Consider the following 21,452-nt stretch of genomic DNA (forward strand, 5'->3'; position numbering starts at 1 on the left):
CTAATATTAAAAACTTTAATTGTCCATGCACAAATGTCTGATACTGGTGAACATCATTGTGGCTTTTATAGTTAGTTATAAATAGTTCTTATAAGTATTTCAGATTGTGTAAGATATACTGAGCAGGAGCAGCGAGAATTCTTAAGCAACATGGCCTCATGTTAAGATGGAATAAGTAAGATGCAAATAGAACAGTACAAAGTAAACTGGTTGTGAGACATATCTAGACAGATTTCTGAAAACAAACGAATTGTTGTTTAGGTTTCTACATCGTCAATTAATATATTACCTCTCGTGAAGTCTTGCATCCAAGTAGCATCCAATAACCTAGCTCCATCACAATTAAGCTCAGTATTCACACTCTCTAGACTTCACATCGAGAAAACCATTTTTGCGAACTTTTCCTTAAACATTCTTGTAAATGATTAAGGAAAAGTTTATTTGCAGAAAACCATCTCTCCAGTCTCTTATATACCCCCATGAAACCGTTAATGATTCGTCAGTATCATCTGCAAAAACAGTGAGTATACCTTGCCTGGAAAAGTATTCGTCATAGAAGGGAAATTTGAGGTACCCCAATAATTAATATTCTTGTCAATAACGCACCTCAGTTTGTCAGTCTGAATCTTGCCTTCTAAATAGAATTTTAGAAGATTTATATTACTGTAGAAAACCCATACTTTTTTAACTTCTCTAGTTACAGTGATGCCTCTATCTGAATTGATTCTGTTGAGCAACTGATCTGAGTTAATTTACTTGCCATGCATGACATCAGACCTATTTTTTGATTTTTTTATTTTTTTCCTATATCTTGTATTATTTCTCTCTCTATTAAATAAAAAGAATAAATAAAATTTATTATACGTATTTGTTACAATAGTTTTAACACTATAATTATAGTGTTAAAACTAAGTGTATGTACTTCTTAAAAAGCTTATTACGAGTATGTAATTGATGAAGTAGCTCTATTACCTAATCGAGTTGGTTATTTACTGATTAAGCATTCACTGGCCTAGTTAAAACTTCCTAATAAAATTCAATTGTTCTTATTATAGTTTAATGAAAATGTTTGACCAAAATACCTTCTACATTTTTCAATTTTTAAGTTCTTTCTTGTAATAAAAAACGATAAAGTAAAGATCGAAATAATGTAACGCATCCAATAAAGACACATAAAAAGGTGCCTGATTTATGATAGATCAACAGCGATACTTCGACGAATCTTCAATTAAGTGGCTTATTAGTTACATCGTGAGGATTTTTTCCAGTGAAACGATACTTTAAAAGCAGTTTAACTAGTCTACTTAAAATATAGTCATAATAAATCACACAAGATCGACTCTCTTACGCGATACGATGAGGCCGGGATGAGTAAGTAGTACCTGCTAAAAACCAGGACTACTGTTTGGTACTGGTACGCGCCAACAGAGCGAGAACCATCACGCGAACTGATTGTTCGGAAAATATTATACGTCCGACACCAATTAGTACTAATGGACGTTATCTAGCTACGTATATCGTACTGATGGTTTTGCTACTGGTTTCTACTTACGCAGGAGTGGAATTTATTCTTCTCTATAACGAATTATTTTATCGACATGGCACGTTAACAGTTTAAAATATGTTTTATATTATATACTTTAGATATTTTAAAGAAAATTATTTCGATGAATATGTTTTTACATAAATTGGTAGCAATAAAACAATGTTTCTTGAAACTAATGTGGAATTAAAGCACATATTTTTTATTTGCTTTAAATCCTTAGAACATTGAAAGGCTAGAATTAGCATTGCCGTGGAACTATGGGCAGTTTGTTTGCTTGCAACATCGCTGATGCATTGAAGTCAAATGCTTATGTAGAAATGGCAAAAAAAGACACTTTATAATATCATAAAAATGTGTCACTTATTTTTACAGGGGCAAAATAATACTATTCCTCTTTAATAAAATATGAAGCATTTTTTTTTCATAAAATATACTCTATAAAGAAGTCAACATTTAAAGTTAAATGATTTTAAAGTTAAAGAAAAAGGCAACAAAATCGCAACGCCGCTCGATCGCATTGTTGATTCCACCGACACCAGTAATCTTTACCAGTGACGTCATAAAAAAATATTTACCTGGTAAAAGTTTATTATTAATAGATTATGCTTTAAATTATAAGCAATATTACCATTTATGAACCATTTATGCGTTTTTTTAACGTACTTCATTAGAATACTGATAGTAGTAGTAATAGAAGTTACTTATCTAATAGAAAGCATTTTTATAGAAATTAAATATTTTATAATTATTATCGATTTCTTGATAAGTTTTTATTATTCTATGTTTAGACGACAGCTGTTTGTCAAGATATCAGCTTATGCCTGCAGTGTTGCCATTACAAATTTTTTAAAAACGGTTTTAGGAATAAGAATGTTAATTTTTTTTTTGCTTTGAAGTTGGTATTTTTGCGCTTAGAATAACATATATCTATTTCTAATTTTTATTTTTAATCCAAAATGTAACATCAATAAGTTAAATTAGCATGATAATGTGTTGATATATAGCTGAAAATTTCCTCTTTTGAAGATGCGTGTAAACTTGACAACGGAAATCAATGAATAAGTTTTTAAAACAAACACCCTCTTTGCCCCTTTGAACATGTAGAACTCAAAAAAAGTTGTTGTTGACTAAATCAGTCTTTCAATATTCTAAGTTTAAATCCATATTATTGCTAATAGATATAAAAAATATTCTTTATAAAATATTTTTTATAAAATCAATATAAAAAATATTCTAATCTATCTACTAACTATTAACTTAATAACTTATTGTAAGCTTAGAAACATTTACCTCTTTTTACGACCTAACGAAAGCCTTTGACTATGTGTCACACTCAATTTTGTTTAAATTCTAGAAGTACAACTTTGGCCTCAAGAGTGTTTGTCTCTTTAAATCATATTTCTTAAGTTATTCTCAGTTTGAATAAGAATAAACACTAAAAATAGATAATTTAAGTATTAAGCACTGAATATGCAGGTAATCGTTACCAAGATCCCTTTTTCTTTTAATTTAAATAAATGTTTATCAAATTGTTACGATGGTTTTAGTCTCATAAATATACACCAATATAATTTAGTAGCTTCCCACAGTACCAATGATTAACATTCAGGGTGAACTCTGTAAAATTTATGTCGTAAATCAACTCACATAAATAAACCCAAGACCCTCACTTTTCTCTAGAAAAATCCTGATAACGCTTTATTCAGGCTCTACTTACGAGGAGCATGATCACATAACTCGTGCTCCCTGATTTTCATTGCCAAAAAATCCTTATTCTAAAACTGCATCTGCCTTTATTCCAAAGCAAGCACAGAATATCCACAATAAGACTAATATCACATAAAAACTTATGGAATTCAACTTTTTTGGAGGATACTGCCCATTAACTCATTATATAAATAAATAGTTAAAGGGGCCCTGATATTCTCCTTTATATCGCTTCCACATATTCTAAAGGCCAACGTTATGATGATGATCCTCAAAACTCTGTAGGCAGAACATCAGAGCGGAAATCCTAAGATGTTGGATTTGAACCCTGTTAAAGAGTGACTTTTTAGTTTAAATATAAAATTTAATTTATCGTTATATTTGCTACAAAACCAAAGTAATATTTAAAAAAAAACGTATTTCCTAACTAAAAAGAAAGCAATATCAAGGGGTGGTACATATTATTTATCAACAGAATAATCCACACGTAGCAGACGGTGAGATGCTTTAAATTTTCCGTCATTTGGCCGTAAATGGGAATTTTCTTATAATAAAGGCTGCTTTACATGCTCGTTCTAAGAGCAGTTGCCTTGAAAGGACCCTATTTTCCCCTTCGGAAAGTATTATGTTTAAGGCACTTGACAATAGGTCTCCCCCGTAGAAAAAAGGGCTCGCACCAAATATGCGCCCTTATTACAAATCCCCGACCGTTCCGCTCATTTACCACCCAATAAAAAAGTTAATTCATTTGTAAAGTTTTTTATTTTCTTCGGGTGAGATATCTTTTCATTTCGCTTAACTTACTCTTAAAGTCATAAAATGTGAAAACCTACACTGTTACATTTTTAAGGCAACATTTTGTGGTCATAATTATTGAAAATTATATTAAGGATTTTTTTTCCTTACTTTAAGGATTAAGGTGTGCCTAAACTAGCGCAATTTGTTGTAAAAGATATCAAATAGTCAATTAATAATAATCGCAAATGAAATTTTTTCCCATCCAACATTACCATGATGTGGTTAAACAATACTCTTCGGCCTTAGCCATCCATAAACCATCAATTTTTGTGTTTCGTTAACCGAAGCGTCAAATTGTATTTAAATTGCTGTCACAAAAAAGTCGATTGAACTTTTTTTAGATGGAAAAAGCTACATTTCTATTAAATTATACCAACGCTTTTCCGTTTGATTTCCTGTTATAAGAGGAACTTTGTTTTAAAATTTGTATTAGTATAAAATAGTTATATTATAAAACATATATTTATATGTGTCACAAAACTCCGGTTGGGTCTAGAACAATTATTATAATCAAAATAATTAAAATATTTTAAAAAGTTTCCTGCTTCTTATCACAAATTCTGTAGATACCGCCTGTTTGGTCCATTTTGTTATTCTGATATCGGTTAGTGTCAGTATGTTTAACGCGTTCATTATTGAGTTTGTAGGATTAAACTCAAAAATGTATAATGCCATACAATTCAAATTTAGAAATATGGTTTTTGTTTACGCTTTTTGTAATGGGATTGCTACAGCTGGTGTTCAAAAATATAGTTGACGATTTCCATACCAGAGAAATCTAGACAAAAACTTATATATCGGAGTTTTTAAGAAACTTTGCTAGACCGGAACTTTGCCCAGTATATACTCACATAATATCTGAACGAGCTACTCGACAAGGTTTAGAAGAAGTGGAAAATATTCTGAATTTGGTAGGACTTGATGCAACCAACAGCTAACATACCATGTACAGTCTGTACACCACCTAAAACCGGAAGATTACGTTAGGCGTATGCAATTTTGTGTTTGGATAAATAATAATCATCTCTTTGTATTGCGCATACTTTTGATCGATGAAGCAACATTCACCCGTGATGGCATCAATAATACTTTCAACTCTCATGTATGTTCAGACGAAAATCCACACGCAACAGTTTAAACTGTATTCAACACAAGTTTTCTGTAAGCGTGTGGTGTGGTATGATCTATAGTTATATCGTCTCACAGGAGAGACCTACTTATTTTTTTGCAAAATAGGTTAAAAGATTTATTAATGAAAGGTCCTCTAAACATTAGAATGCGAATGTATTATCAGCATGATGGAACTCTCATTTCGCTCGTCAGGTCAAGCAATATTTGGACGGAGAGTCTCCAGGACTATGGATTGGTCGCGGTGGTCCTATTGGTTGGAATCCAAGTCTCCAGACCTCACACCACTGGACTATTGTTTATGGGGCTGGTTTAAAAATGAGATGTACAAAGTGGCACTCGGAAGGCCCTAATTTGACGCATTATAAATACGACTGTGTTTGAGCTATTTGGACTATAACAAGGGCCTTTCGCAGCCGTGGTAGAATGGGTTTCACCTCTAAACGTGGCTGGATTTTTGAAAATTTGTTAAAACAGCGCTATAATTAAAACCATGGTAATGTAAATAACTTTGTTTAACTCTGGAGTTTGGTGAGTTCTTTTCGACTCATTCGGTATATATTTTAAGTTTAAGTACCTATAAACTAAATTACTTAATGATTTTTTTTTAATTAATATAACATATATTGGTCTACTAATATTGGTCAAAACATCACTTATAGTAATTATTTGAACCTCTAAATTGTCTTATAATTCAACCAGATCTGTTTAAAAAATATTTTAACCGAAATAAACATTTTCTGAACTTTTAATCCGGATTCAATGGTCATTTTTTCTTTTCCAGGGGCTTTCCCACAATAATTCACGCTCATACCTGCAACCCCTAATGAATCCAGAAAATGGAAAAAGTGGGTTGATCTTATTTTAGAGGATTTTTTATTTGGAATAAAACTACCCAGATCTCATTTCTCTTGAAAAATGTTTGTTTTTAGTTTTGATGCTATTATCAAAGTATATAGATTTCAACTGTTAGACTGTGCTATTACCCTTGACTTCTTGGTAGTAAGTAAACCCTGCGATTACGATGACTAGAACTTTGTTATCTTCTTTACTTACGCTGACAAAATTATACACGTTTCTCCCAACTAGGACATCATCAGACAATTTTTTTTTCTTAAAATACTTAAAATTCAAACAAAAAATTCTGGTCATGTGTTCGTAATTTTATTAAATGTGTTTGTAATATTGTGGATTTTAACCATTAGTTTTATTTTGCCTTTAGCCCATATCTATTCTGATTAGTACTTATTTTGCACTATTGATTGAAAGTTGCTTATCTTGTTAGACGAAATCTTTTAACCGTCTTGATAGTTTTTGACTTATACTTAGTTAACATATACAAGGCGTTTTTAAAATTGAGTATTTTATTTTAACACCTTGTAGAACTAATTTATGTTAAAGGAGTCAATTTACCAAAAATTACTTATATAAAAGTTGCATAATTAAGAGAGTTTCTTTACATTAATGAAAATTATTTTAAAAAATCTTTATTAAGTTAAATGGTTACCGTTTTTGGGCAAATTGTCCAAAGTTGTACCCATTTGTTCGATTAATATATAATCTTGCTCGGCGATTTCCACGAATCTTTACAAGCTTCGAAAATAAAATCCTGATGTCCACGAATTAAAGCACAAGAATTTTCAATGGGATCTTTCGAAGTATAAGCACCAATTCTTTTAAATAGCTCCAGAGAAAAAAATCGCAAGGCGTTAAATCTATGACGCGGGAAGGTGAAGAAATGTGTCCATTGCACCCTATCCATCTAGTTAAAAACGTAAAGAAATATAGAGACCCCATATTCTGCCTCACATTTAAAGAAACATCTTCTAATAATTGTGACAAATTGTTTCGAAGCAAATCTAAATAAATTTCACCGCTCAGTTGAGGTATAAAAATTTAAGGTCCAATAAGCATGCTATTTATCAGGTCAGCCCAAATATTATGCGAATTTTCTACTGCATAAACATTCTTGTTGTGGAAATTTTGCACTCTTATCTCGTGTAAATGTGGCCTCGTACACAAAATTATTTTCGTAAAATCTTTATTCCTGCTGAATTGTTCTGAAAACTGATCTTTAAGTTGTAACGCTTGTACCCATTGATAATGATTAGGATAATACTCTTCTTCTCGTATTGTTTTCCACTATTAATTATAAGAGACTACAACTTGAGTTATAATATTCTTATTTTTTCACAATTTTAATGCTTTACTATTTCTTTTATTATGCAACTTTTAGGCGATTTTAAGCAAATCAAATCCTTTTGACGAGTCTTACAAGAAGTTAAAATTAATGGCTCAACTTTGAAAACATCCTGTATAAGGCTTTTTTCTCTTTTTCTCTACAAGTTAGTTTAGGGTAAAAAATCTATTATTAGATGTTACGAAATATAAACGTGTTGGGCGCCAGGATTTTTTTTTGAGCTAAAGGAATCAAATAAAAAAGTCAAAAACGTAAAACGGTTTTCTCATTTAAGCTTTTTTTTTATTCGAATTACTGTTTAGCCTTTGAAGCAGTTTTAATTTCTTAATCACTTTTATTCACTCATACTAATCTATCAGTTGACAGGAATTAACTTTAATTTTTTAATGAATTTGTCATTTTTAAGACAGCATTGCTCCGATCGGCTGTCGAACTAAAAAATTTTTTTACGGATTCATCATGCTCAATATATTGAGAAAAGATGTCAACTTTTTATAGAGATACGTAAATGAGAAACAAAACATTTAATTCGATATTTATTTTGTATTGTGGATTTTGAGCATTTGTTTTTTGTGTTTTAACTTTGATTTATTTAATAGTACTTATTACGCATTATTGATCAAAATTTGCTTTATTTGTGGTAAATTTGTTTTTATTAGAGGAGAGAATTCTGTTGGTATAATGCAAATCAAAGTCTGTAAAAGTTGAAACCCTGACATAAAGTTAAAGAGGTAAAAGCACAATTTTTTTTTCACTACATATGACCAATAAAATATTAAAAAATTAAACCTTTATTTATAGTTATATTGAATAAGATCATACGTTAATTCAACAATTTTTAAAACCTTGAATGCCTAAAATCAAAATCTTATTACAGCTACTAATCTTTATATATCAATTAAATTTCATTTACCAACTCGTTTCAATTTCACATGTCGTCCGCCTCTAGCAAAAGGTGTCGAGCAAATTGACAGGGCGGAATGCAAAAGAGTCAACATGTCATGTAAAGGATATAAAACTGATCCCAAAAGTGTAACATGTGTCGGGAAGTGCAGCCTTTCTCGCAAAACTTGTCGCGGGCATATGCCGGTAACTGCCTTTATCTTCGGTCACATTTCACCGATCGTTGTCCCGTCGCGTCCTCTCGATCTCTCCTAATCATTTTATGATGAGGCCCTTTACTTCTTAGCTGTGTTAAATAACAATTTCTTTAATTGATACTAGTTGATTTATTTCATACAATTGTGGTTTTTTTATTATAATATTAGTGAAAAGGTAAATATTGGAAATAAGCGTTGGATATACGTCATTTATTTTATAATATAATATAACACTAAGGATGTTGAATGGTTTTGTGATTTTTAATTGACTCTTCTTAAAATTTACACTTACTGGACTTCAAAATATTTGACAGCTTATATTAAAGAAGTTATACCAAATTAAAACATCCAGATTTGTATAATGAGTAAGTGGTTCTGCTCTATTCATTTAGACCTGTTTCAAATTTTGGTCTTATATGAAATATATTTTAATTTCTTTAATCATTCTTATATGGCCTAAAATATTTACTACCTCAGCTTCTCATGGTAATTAACTAAGGTTCACGATTAAATTATGTGCGCCTTTTTCGAGAAGTAAAATACGATATCTTTGACTGTATGGATGGCAAGACGTTAAAAATTGGCATGTTTCCGCTCAATGCAATAAATAGGCTTGATGAATCTGTAAAAAATAGGATATCTCAACATTTCTTTAAAAAAATAGGTCAACTTAAAAACATTAAACGACAAACTTTCCGAACTAAAAGGTCCTAGGGTAGAGATGAGCTGTGTTGGGTGAGTTTCTATAGGCGAACCAAAGTAAATAAATAATGAAAAACTGCTCAAATTGCTGAGGGTAAACTGTAATCTGAACAAGAATCGAGCAACATCATTTGTACACCTGATCACTAAAACAGAGTTGTCTACTAAATATATGGAATTTGTAACAGCTTATTTTTTTTCATATTAGTCAAAATCAGTAAAATATTAGGCGTTTAAGAGTGTAATGGATTGAATTTATCAAAAATCAGTGTAAAAAACAGTTGGTCTTTTCAATTTAAGTTTATATGCTAATTTTCCAAATTCTTTTACAATTGTATCTTGTCAATTTTTTAAATTTCTTACCATAATCAAATATTATATTATACCTTAAAAAGCTACCAATAATTTATAATAAATACTATGTGCGGAGTATTAATTTTTATTTCAGTCACCTTAATTAAGTTCATATTACCAAATATAAATTAATCTTGTCCTTGTCTTTATTAAGTTAAGTCGTCTTTATATATTAAATTGCCATTTATTTAGCTGCCTTATAAGTTGAGGTCGCGCAATTTGATATAATTATAAACATAAACAAAATAATTCGCTTTTATTTTTATTAATTTAAAATTCTTGATAAGTATAATCACCGCTAACATAAATTCAATAGCTTGCTTATAAATAAAAAAATCTTTTATAATAATTACGTAATTATTTATCAGATAATTAAATAAACGGTAGCCGATCGCAAGAATGTTGTTATTTTTAATTTGATGTTGTAATCTTACTATTTAATTCTCGTAGACTGGTAAATAGGATCCATTGAGAAAATTTGTTCAATGGGAAAAAATGCAATAAAATTAACATTAATAGGTGTTTAATTTCTTGAAGGATATATTGATAAAATATGAACAATATTATATATAACAAAAATATAAACTACAAATTTCAATATTATTTATCAACCTGAAAGTTTTTAAGTCTGATATAAGTAGAGAAACAAATTACAAAATATGTAATTAGTAAATTTAAATTCATATATTTTTTAGTATAACTTTTAGAGAATTTTAATTATTTTAGAATGTTTAGCTCGTTAAGCTTATTAAATGTTACGTTGCTTTTAAAAGTTCCATATTTATCTCAGTTTTTACATGTATACAAGAAAGTTGTTTAAGGGCATAACTTAATATATTATGACTAGCAATTTTTATAGATGTTTTAATATTTGCCACTCTTATTACTATTTAAATTATATTTTAAACGCCTCTAAGCCAACGTACATTTGGGTAAACTGTTTATGTTTAAATGATTTACTAGAATGTTATTGATATACTGCCTCATATTGAAAATCTGTATCCCTGGAACTCTTTCAATGTAATATAAATTTAAGAGAAGTACCAACAAATGAATCCTCTGACAAAATCAAGATCACCATTTTAAGCAAATATATCCAGAAACCTACTGTCTTAACCAAACAAGGAAAATTGAAATGGCAACTCTTCAGGGTATAATTAATAAGCTTTTATAAATTCTGTTAAATCAATGAAGGTTTCATTTATAAAATGATTATCAATTTACATAGTACTTGTAATAAAGCTACAAAACTGAAATACTTAGTTTAAAAATATACCCTATAGAGAGTGTAAACTCATTTTTATAAAATATTTGGAGTAGATGTGTGATTTATGTATTCCATTCTCGTTATATTCTTAATTTAAAATTTTCTAGATTTCCTTCAAAATTCTTTAGGCACACAGACAAAGGGTCTCCTTAAAATTGGATTGGTAATTTTGAGATTGGTAATTGGTAAAGACTCGCTTACTCTCCTAACTTGAACACAGTTATTTTTTAAATGGTATGAAGCTTTTCCAAAGGCCAGAACTCAGAAATTTGAGAATTTGAATAAATATCGCCTGTGTTATATTTTTTGAAATATTAAATTAATTAAGTTGTGTGTTTAGGTCCGAAGGATAATTTTCTCGCAGGCAATTTAAAAAAAATATTTAGTGATTAACTATTAATTTATTATTTTTGAAGTAAAACTTCTTTACGCATGCTTGAGTTAGGAAGTAAGCTGGCGAATGCGTTACGAAAAGTGTGATCGGGCGAGGCGAACGGTAGTTGAGAAGGAGATATGAGTTAGTGGAAATAGAAAGAGATAGAGTTACGTTTGGTATTACTGTAGAAGCAAGAGAGAGTATATACATACATACATATATTATATACAGTGACCGCCTAAAGTTCCGCATAAATTCGATAAAAATTAGAGACATGATTTTTCGAGAAAACGCTCGGACCCGTCGATTTTTATTTTAAGTTGCGCATTATTTCACATAAATTTTTGTATACAGGGTGGAACAAAAAAAAAGATATGACGTCATCGGTCATTTTTTTAAATAGAATGCTATATTCTTAATTGCATTTATGAAATATAGGCGAAATTCCGAGCTAAAGTTTCGTATAACACACCTTATCTCAAAACTCAACTGTTTCCGAAATATTTACGTTTAAATAACATGAAAACAAATAAGTACGTCTATTTACAAATTAAGGTAAAGTCGAGGATAAAAATTATGTTATAAACACTGCCAATTGTTTCTATTTCCATGGTTGCACTCGTAAAGAATCTCCATTTTCGAATGTCGCTGTCAGTTCGAAAAATAATAGTTTTTATCAGACTAAATTATGGCTAATTTAACGGAAACCCAACGAATTGAAATTTTGATGATACTAGGGTACGGGGATCGAGTGCTCACGCAAAAAGAAGTAAGTGAACTATTTAATGCAAACAATGCAACTTCACAAATTTCAGTTGACAATAATATAGCCGGAACGTCGGTAAGACGCATCTTAAAAGCAAATGAATGCCACCCTTATAAAATTAGACTAATACACAAATTAAATGAGGACGATCCTGATCGAAGAAACCACTTTTGCGAGCAAATGATAAACATTTGCAATAATAACCGTCAGTTTGTGTTACGAGTTTTGTTTTTGGATGAAGCAAATTTTTATTTAAACGGTGTCGTAAATCGGCAAAATTTTCGGTACTGGTCAGTGTAAAATCCACACTGGGCAACTGAGGCTCATACACAGTACCATAAATCTATTAATGTTTGGGCTGGTATAGTGGAAAATAAAGTAATAGGGCCATACTTTTTCGAAGAAAATTTAACAGGACAACGCTATTTGAATTTTCTTCAAGAAGATCTTATCCCTGCTTTGGCTGCCCTATACCCAGACGAACAAGACCAGACAGTATTCCCAGGAAGACGGGTAGGACGAAGAGGGCCAATAGAGTGGCCGGCCAGGTCACCAGACCTAAATCCCTGCGACTATTTTCTATGGGGGTACCTGAAAAGTAAAGTTTATATTGAGAAGCCAAACAACGTAGAAGATTTGAAAAATAGAATTAGATATGAAATTAGACGTGTATCACCCGAAATAATTGATAGTGTTTTACATGAGTTTGTAAACCGTCTTGCTTTCTGCCAAGAAGTAAATGGGGATCAGTTTGAACACTTGATATATTAATAAGAGTTTTCACAGGTTATAATTTTTTTTAACCATTTTATCTTAATATGTAAATAGACGTACTTACTTGCTTTCTTGTTGGTTAAATGTAAATATTTCTGAAAGTTGTTTTTGAAAAAAAGTTGAGTTTTGACATAAAGTGTATTATACGAAACTTGCTTGAAATTTCGCCTTTATTTCATAAATGCAATAAAAAATATAGCATTCTATTTATAAAAATTACCGATGACGGCATATCTTTTTTTTGTTCCACCCTGTATACAAAAATTTATGTGAAATAATGCGCAACTTAAAATAAAAATCGACGGATCCGAGCGTTTTCTCAAAAAATCATGTCTAATTTTTATCGAATTTATGCGGAACTTTAGGCGGTCACTGTATACATATGAATGGAGTTAAAGAAGTTTTACTTATTCGTGTGGTCTCAACCGCATTATTTTTTCTATTTTCTATCTGCTAATAGTAATCAGTCATTTACAAATGCTTGCGAAAAGCTTATTAAAACATTAGCTTTATTATATCGTAATCCATAAGCAATTTTTTGTTGGTATTACATGTTGATTTATATTATTTTACATTTAATTTATTTTCAATGGTCAACAGTTTTAAAGAGCACTTGCCTGCTAGACGTATATGGCCACAATGGCAAAGCCATTCGGACGGCCGGAGTGAGTTTTTTGGAGCAAAAAGCATCCTCTACTGGTTTTCTCAATTTTTGTTGCTTTATCCTTCTGAGCTGATTAACACAATCCCGCAAAAAAGGCTGGCATGATTCCTTAACAGACGAAACGACGTGTTCTAATAAGGTTTCGTTGAAAATTGCCGATTCGTACAAGGCATATCTATAAGGAAGACTACGGATGGACGTACCTGTAATTACTATTGTTTTTGCATCGACAAAAAATGAGTTAACAAATTACAACTGCCAATGAATTGCTATAAATACGTACTCTTTTTAATATAACAAGAATAATGTAACTTTGTATACTGCAATTGCTTAATGATTTTTAAAAATATCTTAGTGGCCAGCTAGGAAAAATTTCTTAAAGAGTAAAGGCTTGGCCTCCCTATAATTTTCCTTTAAAATAATTCCGTGCGACGAATTTTTATAGGCAGGGGTCGAGTTTTTAAGTTCAAGGGGTGTAAATGTAAGAAGCTAATGTCTTTACGGCCTGCGAAGGGCCCCGATCAAAAATTTGCAAGTATGATTTTTTTTTCGCAGCGTGTTGATTATACTTTAAAACAGTAGATCCGTTTGCTCCCCTTCGCTCTAAACTAGCTTACACGCGCCGCTTTGTTAAAGTCATTGAGTCAAAAAAAGTGAGGCTCGCCTGCATTAATTTGTATTCCCTGTAACAGCTTGTTCTATTATGAATTTGATTTTTTCCCGCTCGTGCCCTTACGCTTTTATAATAGTCTTACCGACTTATTTTTAATAGTTATTTATGGGTATAAGTTTTCGCCAAGCTGCGACAAAAATTATGAGGCGTTTATTTTTTGATATAAACGAAATTAAGTTTTAAATTGGATATATTAGAAATATCATTTTGCCAGTAAATAGCTTTAAAGTAAATTAAAAAAAAAGTGTTTTTTAGGGTAACTAACGTTTGATTAGAGATGTGTTCTTTTAATTTGGTGGGTTATTTTTTTTTCATGATGGCGCGGCGGTTGGGCGCCAAACTCTTGTTTTGTCGTTTTATTTTGGGCACCCGTTTTTTTTTAATAGGTAAGCAATTCTGGAATTTTGAGTACTCAAACTAACGTACTCGAAACTCCGGTTCTGTTCATTTTTTGTTTACCGTTTGTACTTAAATTGGGTTTTTTTCAGCTGATAGTTTCATAGCAAAAAATCTCTTTTATTATCCTTAGAGCTCGTTGATCTGTAGGTATTAAGGATACTTCTTGGGGTTCGAACCTAATCTTAAATTTAAATTTTAGTGACAAAGATGTTTGTAAGAGTTAAATCTAGTAACCAAAGCAAGAGTTTATTTTAGTTAACCGCTCTTACCCCTAGTGCAGCAATTGGCTTTGTTCAACGTAAGTTATATTTACTTATTCTTCAAACCAAAAAGATATACATATGGTACAGTTGCAGCTCGTGAAGTATAGGTTTATGATAAATATTATCCTTTCAAAACACTTTATTTCATTTTACTTTTTCTTGAATAAATTCCAAAACATTATGATAAAAAGAGGACCAATCTTTATTAAGCATAGATTCTGAATATACCTTGCTTAAATTCGTTGAGGCACAACAGTGCATCCAACTAACATAAGTAAGAAAGAAATAAAAAATGCTCTGAGAAATGGACGAGCTCATACCATGGGCCTTCTAGATTACCGGATCTGAATATAGATTTATTTTAGTTCTCAAGGAAGTTACAGTTTAATAAAAAACGTATAGAGTGCCTCTATTTTAAGATGTAGTAGACGATTTTTTACCAAAATAAGTTTGAATAAAATATAATTTTTTCCTTGAAAATAAGGTGAAAATTTCAAAATAAACTGATAAAAGCAATTTCTTAATTATAGTATACAGGGAGAGGACTCAAACTAAAATAAAATCGCTAGGGCTCTTGAAAGAAATCATCCCACTTAAAAAAATTAGGTTTCACCCTTCCGTAGGGTTAAAAAAAATTTAATAGATTTTTAAAGGCGGCAAAAAATCCTAATGGACTTGTTTTTGCGTTTTTTTTAAAATATTTGTTTCAAAAAAACGCCCTAGCGAATTTATTCCAGTTAGAATCCCCACTTTCTTTTAATAGGCAATAATTATAACCTGTTTCTCAGAATCTTACATCTAATTATTTAAATCTTGGTAAAATAAATAGCCGGCAATATCACCTATCAATATTTTTGAGATCAAATAAGGCTAACGTATAGAATAATAAATGTTTTTGTCTTTTTTAATTAAGAAATGTATGTATTTAAATTCTCAAGAAATATTTATTATTTTATAAAATGTATTTTAACTATTTCTTTATAATATTTAAAATATATGTAAAATATATTCCATATGTAATTGACAATAATTTAAAATTAGAAGGTTAATACCCATTTAGATTATGCATTTTACATGGATACAATGTATCACGAGTAGGTATTTTATTTTGATAATTTCATCAAAAATAAAAATATTTAAATTAGCCACTTATTACAACTAAAACTAGGTCAGTGTTGATAACTTTAAAGTGAATTAATTATAATAAATCACCCAGACCATTTAAAATATAACTTAATTAATTAACATAATAATTAACCTACTATATAAAATTTCAATACACAAAATAAATACCATTTTGAAATTTATGAAGTATAATTAAGGCAAACACCCAAAGCAAACGATCAATAACCTCTTACTACCTCTTTAATAATTACCGGTGCGTCGCACCACAAGAAAACAAAACTGTCTCAGGGATTGTAATCAAATAATATTAAAACTGATCCTATTATGCAATAAAGCAAATCCTGATTAGCACTTCCTTAATGTTTGCGTTTCATTTCTCCCCTCTTAACTATACAAACAGATTTTCTTAAATGAACTTTAGAAGTCATATTTTCTTTGATGATGGGGTAAGCGCTTCGTTGTTTTGTTCTTGTTTACTGTTCGCTTGTAAGTACTTAAAAATGTCGTATCAGTTTTGTTCCAATAAGAATTATTAGTTTAATTTAGTTTTTATTAATAAGGTGAAGTATATTTTTTAAACATTGATAATATATGTTTTTAGTCTTATCCTATTTATCTTTAAGAGTCAATACGAAACTAAATATACGTTTTAAAAAATGTTTTTTCACAGGATGAACTTGAACAAATTTGCATTCTTTTATTATTAATAATATTAAGTTTGCTTTGGGATCATTATATAGACTTTCAAAATAAAATATTTGGGACACCATAGATTGTCTTGAAAATTCTAGTCATGTCAAAACTAGTTACTGATAAAATACTTACCTTAGGAGACTTTAATATAAGTTTATTATCACTTATATTAGATCACATCTCAAACTTCCTTTTTGGTTATAATATAAGTCAAGAGCCTAAAATCCTACTCGTTTGTTTGGTACTGTTCATCCACACTTGATTGAGTTACTGGTCGGGGAAGCTATGCACCACGACTTGCATGAAGGTACTGATGATCAGCCTATTTCATGCGAGCTTAAATGTATGATATCTAATCTAAACCCAAAATAATTCGATATAGGGATCTGAAGTATTTTGATGGTGATGCATTTATGTAGATTGGACTTAAATAATATAAACTATGCCTCAACTTGATGCTTCGATAATTATTGACAAGGTTAATCTCTTGAATAAATATATAAGTTGCTTGTTTGACAAGCACGCCCCTATAACCCAAGTACGCGCCACAAGACGTAAAACCGCTTAATTTACAGAGATTAAAGGTAATGAAAAAACGCCGCAACGAACTATAATTAACCTTTGAAGTATAAAAAATTTAAATCTCTCGCGGACTAGAAAGCATATAAGAAAATAGGAAACGTAAAGTAAAAAAAAACATGATGAAATTCCCAAGACTCTTAATAATCCAAATTTAATAAATCAAGCTTTCGTAGAAAAAGTTAGAAATACTCCACCTTCTGCAGACGATACCACTATAAAATATTATCAGGAGAATCGTGCCACTATTAATAAATTCTCCTTGGTGGATATTTTTGACAGCGATGTTGTAAACGCTATTAAAGAGCTTAAATCTAATGTTGTTGGCTATGATGGCTATTACTTTTTTGAGCCATGTTTTTAATAGTAGCATCAAAAGTTCGGTTTTTCCTGAGCAGTGAAAAGCTGCGAGAGTTTTTCCCTTACCTAAGATATTTTTATTTTACAGTATTTCCGACTTGATTTCCATGAGTCTACTACCAGTCATGTCCAAAGTTGTTTGAAAAGGTTTTACATACACAAATCTCTGTCTTAGTCAGAATTTCGCAAGAATTACCATACATAATTTAATCATTCGGTATTTGCTAATATCTTGGACAACATTATTCAAAAAGCAAACAGTACGAATACTTCAGTTATAGTGTTTTTAGATTTTTGACACGTTGGACACTAAGATTTTCCACACTATGGATTTTCAAACTCGACGGTCACTCTCTTCAAGAATTATTTATATGGACGAACACAACAAGTACAAATTGGGACAAGAACTTCATTTTCAAATGAAGTTCTTGTCCCAATTTGTAGTTTTTGTGTCCCAGTTTCAGACAAATTTTCCGTTGCTGCCTAAAGGGGTACCTCGAGGTTCTGTTCTGCTTTTCTTCATTTATACATTTGACATGAAACATCTTTCAGATCATTGTGAAATGCAAAGATACGTATATGATATGCAACTTCGTATTAGCTTTAATCTTAAAAATGCAGTTGATAAATGCATCTCTTAAAAATAAATACTTCTAATCTGCAATTATGTTTTTGCTCCAAATAGTCAATGGGTCAAACATAATTTTGGATTCAAAATGGCTGATGATATATCCCAATAGTAAACGAGTATATAATTTGGGTCTGTTGTTTGAAACTAATCTTAGATTTAGAAAACATGTAGGGAAAATTATTCAAAGTCCATTATTTCATTAGGGCAATTATTTCAAAATAAATATTTGTTTAAATGTATCCTTAAATAAACGACTTTGTGAGTCATTGGTTCTTTCTCAAAGCATCTATGGAAACATAGTTTATGAACAATGTCTTCAAAAAGAATTCAAAACTCATGTATCTGTCTCATTTTTAATCGTAACATGAGAGATCACGTCTCGCATTTTTCGGTTAATCTTAATTGGTTAAATATGAAAGATCGACTAAGGGTGCACATAGCTTGTTTTTTGCATAAACAAATTTGCATCTGCAAAGCATAGTCTCGATACTGGATACAATAATCTAATGTTATATATTAGCACTGCTCTTTTCCAACGATCATTCTCCCACGTTGGATTATTCCGAGTCTAACTACCATCAATTTAATTACCAACTCATTTTATTCAACTGATGAAATTCTGAGACAGTTACAAGCGCCTCAATACACTCATTTTGTCACCTGTTCGAATATTGTGTGTCGTACCTATAATGTTTTATATTTACTTACAATGTCTTTTGTTTTCTGTATTTGTTTTTACTTTTGATTTGCTACAAATACTTTGTATAACGTAGTTAAATAATTAAAAACCTAAATCTAAACCAATTGTTAATATGTTTTTTTGTCGCCTAGTTTTTTTTTTCTCTGGGTACTTACATTGCTATTATTTTTGGCAATTTCCGTTTAGTTACTGCTAAGTTAGTTACACTTTATTTTTTTGTAAATTGGTAATTGTTGTCAGTATTTATTAGCTATTAATTTGTATTTATATCAATTTTTATTGTTTTGATTTATTTGGTATTCAGTTCAGGTACAAGATTATTAATAATTTAAATTTAAGTTTATTTTGTTTTGTACATGTGGGTTAGTAATGATTTTGTAATGTGTTAACTATATGCTCAGTTAATTAGACACCTATGCTTCCCTTCGCCGAGATTGAAATAAAGAAGTTTATTATTATTATTATTATAGATTTATTATATATTTATTCTAATGCCACATTTTTGCACAACATTTACTCAGAATGTTTTCATTTATTATGCAATGTTTTACTACTAAGCACAAACCTACGTGTCACAGATTTATATATCACGTGGAACAGAGGGGGTAAAGTATAAGCTTTACACGAAAATGTAAATGAGCAACAAGTGGCCAGATTCCCTGCAGCACAGTCATCAGCTAGTTGATTAAGGCCCGGATTAAAAAGAGAGATTTTTAAATGACTTATAAAACTGTTAAAAAAAAACTATTAAATAAAGTAATCTGATCTTGAAAGGTATTGTAGATCTCGGATAGTACTTAAGACATTAAGTTTGCATGTCACACCTTATTAAAATAAACAATAATTTATTTACATATGCGAGAAACCAATTAGCATTTATGTAAAAAAAATTGGATGATCCATCGATAACTTCCACGTGCCACAGGCTTCTGACACACTGAAATCCAAATAAGAAAGAGTGTTATATATGCATGCCACACAAGACTTACCGGTAATATGGGAATGCTTGTGGCATGTGAAGATCCATGGGCCCTCCAGGATGGTGTGTAGCACCATAACCATGTGGTTCCCCAGTTTGCATTATGGAAGCGGCAGCGTGATGCCCTAGGACAGCAGCCCAGGGCGACGCACCGAAACCCCCCGGATGATCCAGCTTGAGGCCGCGCAAAAACTCACAGTCACTGAAGCACTATTGAGTACATATATGGCCACCAGCCACTCGCACAAGCACTCGCACAGGCACTAGCATATAGTGATTGTCGGTCAGTAATCCGGCGCGAATTATTATTTTGGTAGTTTCTCGTAAGTGTTATAAACAGACGACGATTTCGTGTGACTACGGGCGCGAAGTCACGGCCATTGATGGGCAGCTTGGCCGCGCTCAATGAGCCGTTCGCGGGGGGCGGAGCCGGTGGCGGTGCGCTAGTCACGTGACATGCCCGCCCAGACCGCCGAGACGCCCATCACGGGCGGAACGGGCGCGCGCAACGCTACAGGAAAGACGCGACGCTCTTCAAGAAATGCGTGTACATTATTAGATATGTAATACATTATAGACGTATGTACATATTGAAATCCCTTTATATAGCTTAATATACTAATATTAAAAGTCTTCTTATTTTCATAAATTTTTATAAACACTACTCTAGCTATTCAACCTAACCACTGGTTACAAAAAAACAAGTATAATATTTCTTTAATTTTTAAGGGTTTTGTTGGATAAATGGTCGAAAAAAATCCAAGCTTTTCAAATGTTTTCTTTAAATGCCAACGTTTCGAACTATATTAGGCCTTCTTCAGAGCAAACAGAAACATTGAAGCTCTTCGTTTAATTGTGATAAATAGAGGATAGTGGTTTCATATGATTGTATTTGGTTTATTTGTTGTTAAGGAATATATACCTCTTGGTGAGTAAATAACAATGTACTTAACAATAATGATCAAAATTTTACTTCTAACACTTTAGTTCTTATTGTTAAGTACATTGTTACTTACGCACCAGTAAGTACATATTCCTCAACAACAAATAAACCAATCATATGAAACCATTATCTTCTATTTATCACAAACAAACGAAGAGCTTTGATGTTTCTGTTTATCCTGAAGAAGGCCTAATATAGGCCGAAACGTTAGCAATTAGAGAAAAAAATTGAAAAGCTTAGGTTTTTTTTCACCATTTAACCGACTAAACCCTTCAAAAAAAATCGACTTGGTCACTAAAACAACACACAAAATCAAGTATAATATCATAATAAGTACAATGAGTAAACAGTACAGGCGACCTTCCAAAAGTATAATATATTTGGAGCTTAATCAAATATGAATATTAAATTTAAATTAAATGCATATATTAAACAATTTCAAATATAAAAAGATACACAGTTAGCTCAAATGTAAAGATACTTTTTCCAGCTTAGAATTTTAGAATAAGAAAATAAGACGACAGCGATGTGATAACGCAGTTAGTCTCTGCAAAATAATATTTTTTTTTAACTTTAATATAAAGTTACTTAAAGATGGAGCCGATTTGATTTCCGGAGGTATAGAAATAAACATTTTGACAGCATTATAGCTAAAAGATCGTTGAAACATGGCAGTCCTATGTTTTGGAACGGTATGAAACTCTCTGACCAACCAGATTCGCGCA

At 31.0% G+C, this 21,452-nt stretch overlaps 1 protein-coding gene across 1 annotated transcript in view; it reads right to left on the minus strand.

Annotated features, from left to right (window-relative positions):
* LOC126748742 (protein trachealess) overlaps positions 1-20,149 on the minus strand; it is a 218,220-nt gene extending 198,071 nt beyond the window's left edge. The window contains exon 1 of the mRNA XM_050458163.1: positions 19,795-20,149. Coding sequence (XP_050314120.1) covers positions 19,795-19,886 — 92 coding nt within the window. The 5' untranslated portion in view covers positions 19,887-20,149. The remainder of the gene's footprint in view (positions 1-19,794) is intronic.
* Positions 20,150-21,452: the final 1,303 nt, after the last annotated feature.

Source organism: Anthonomus grandis, chromosome 22, assembly GCF_022605725.1.
Source record: "Anthonomus grandis grandis chromosome 22, icAntGran1.3, whole genome shotgun sequence".
Taxonomy (NCBI): Eukaryota; Metazoa; Arthropoda; class Insecta; order Coleoptera; family Curculionidae; genus Anthonomus; species Anthonomus grandis.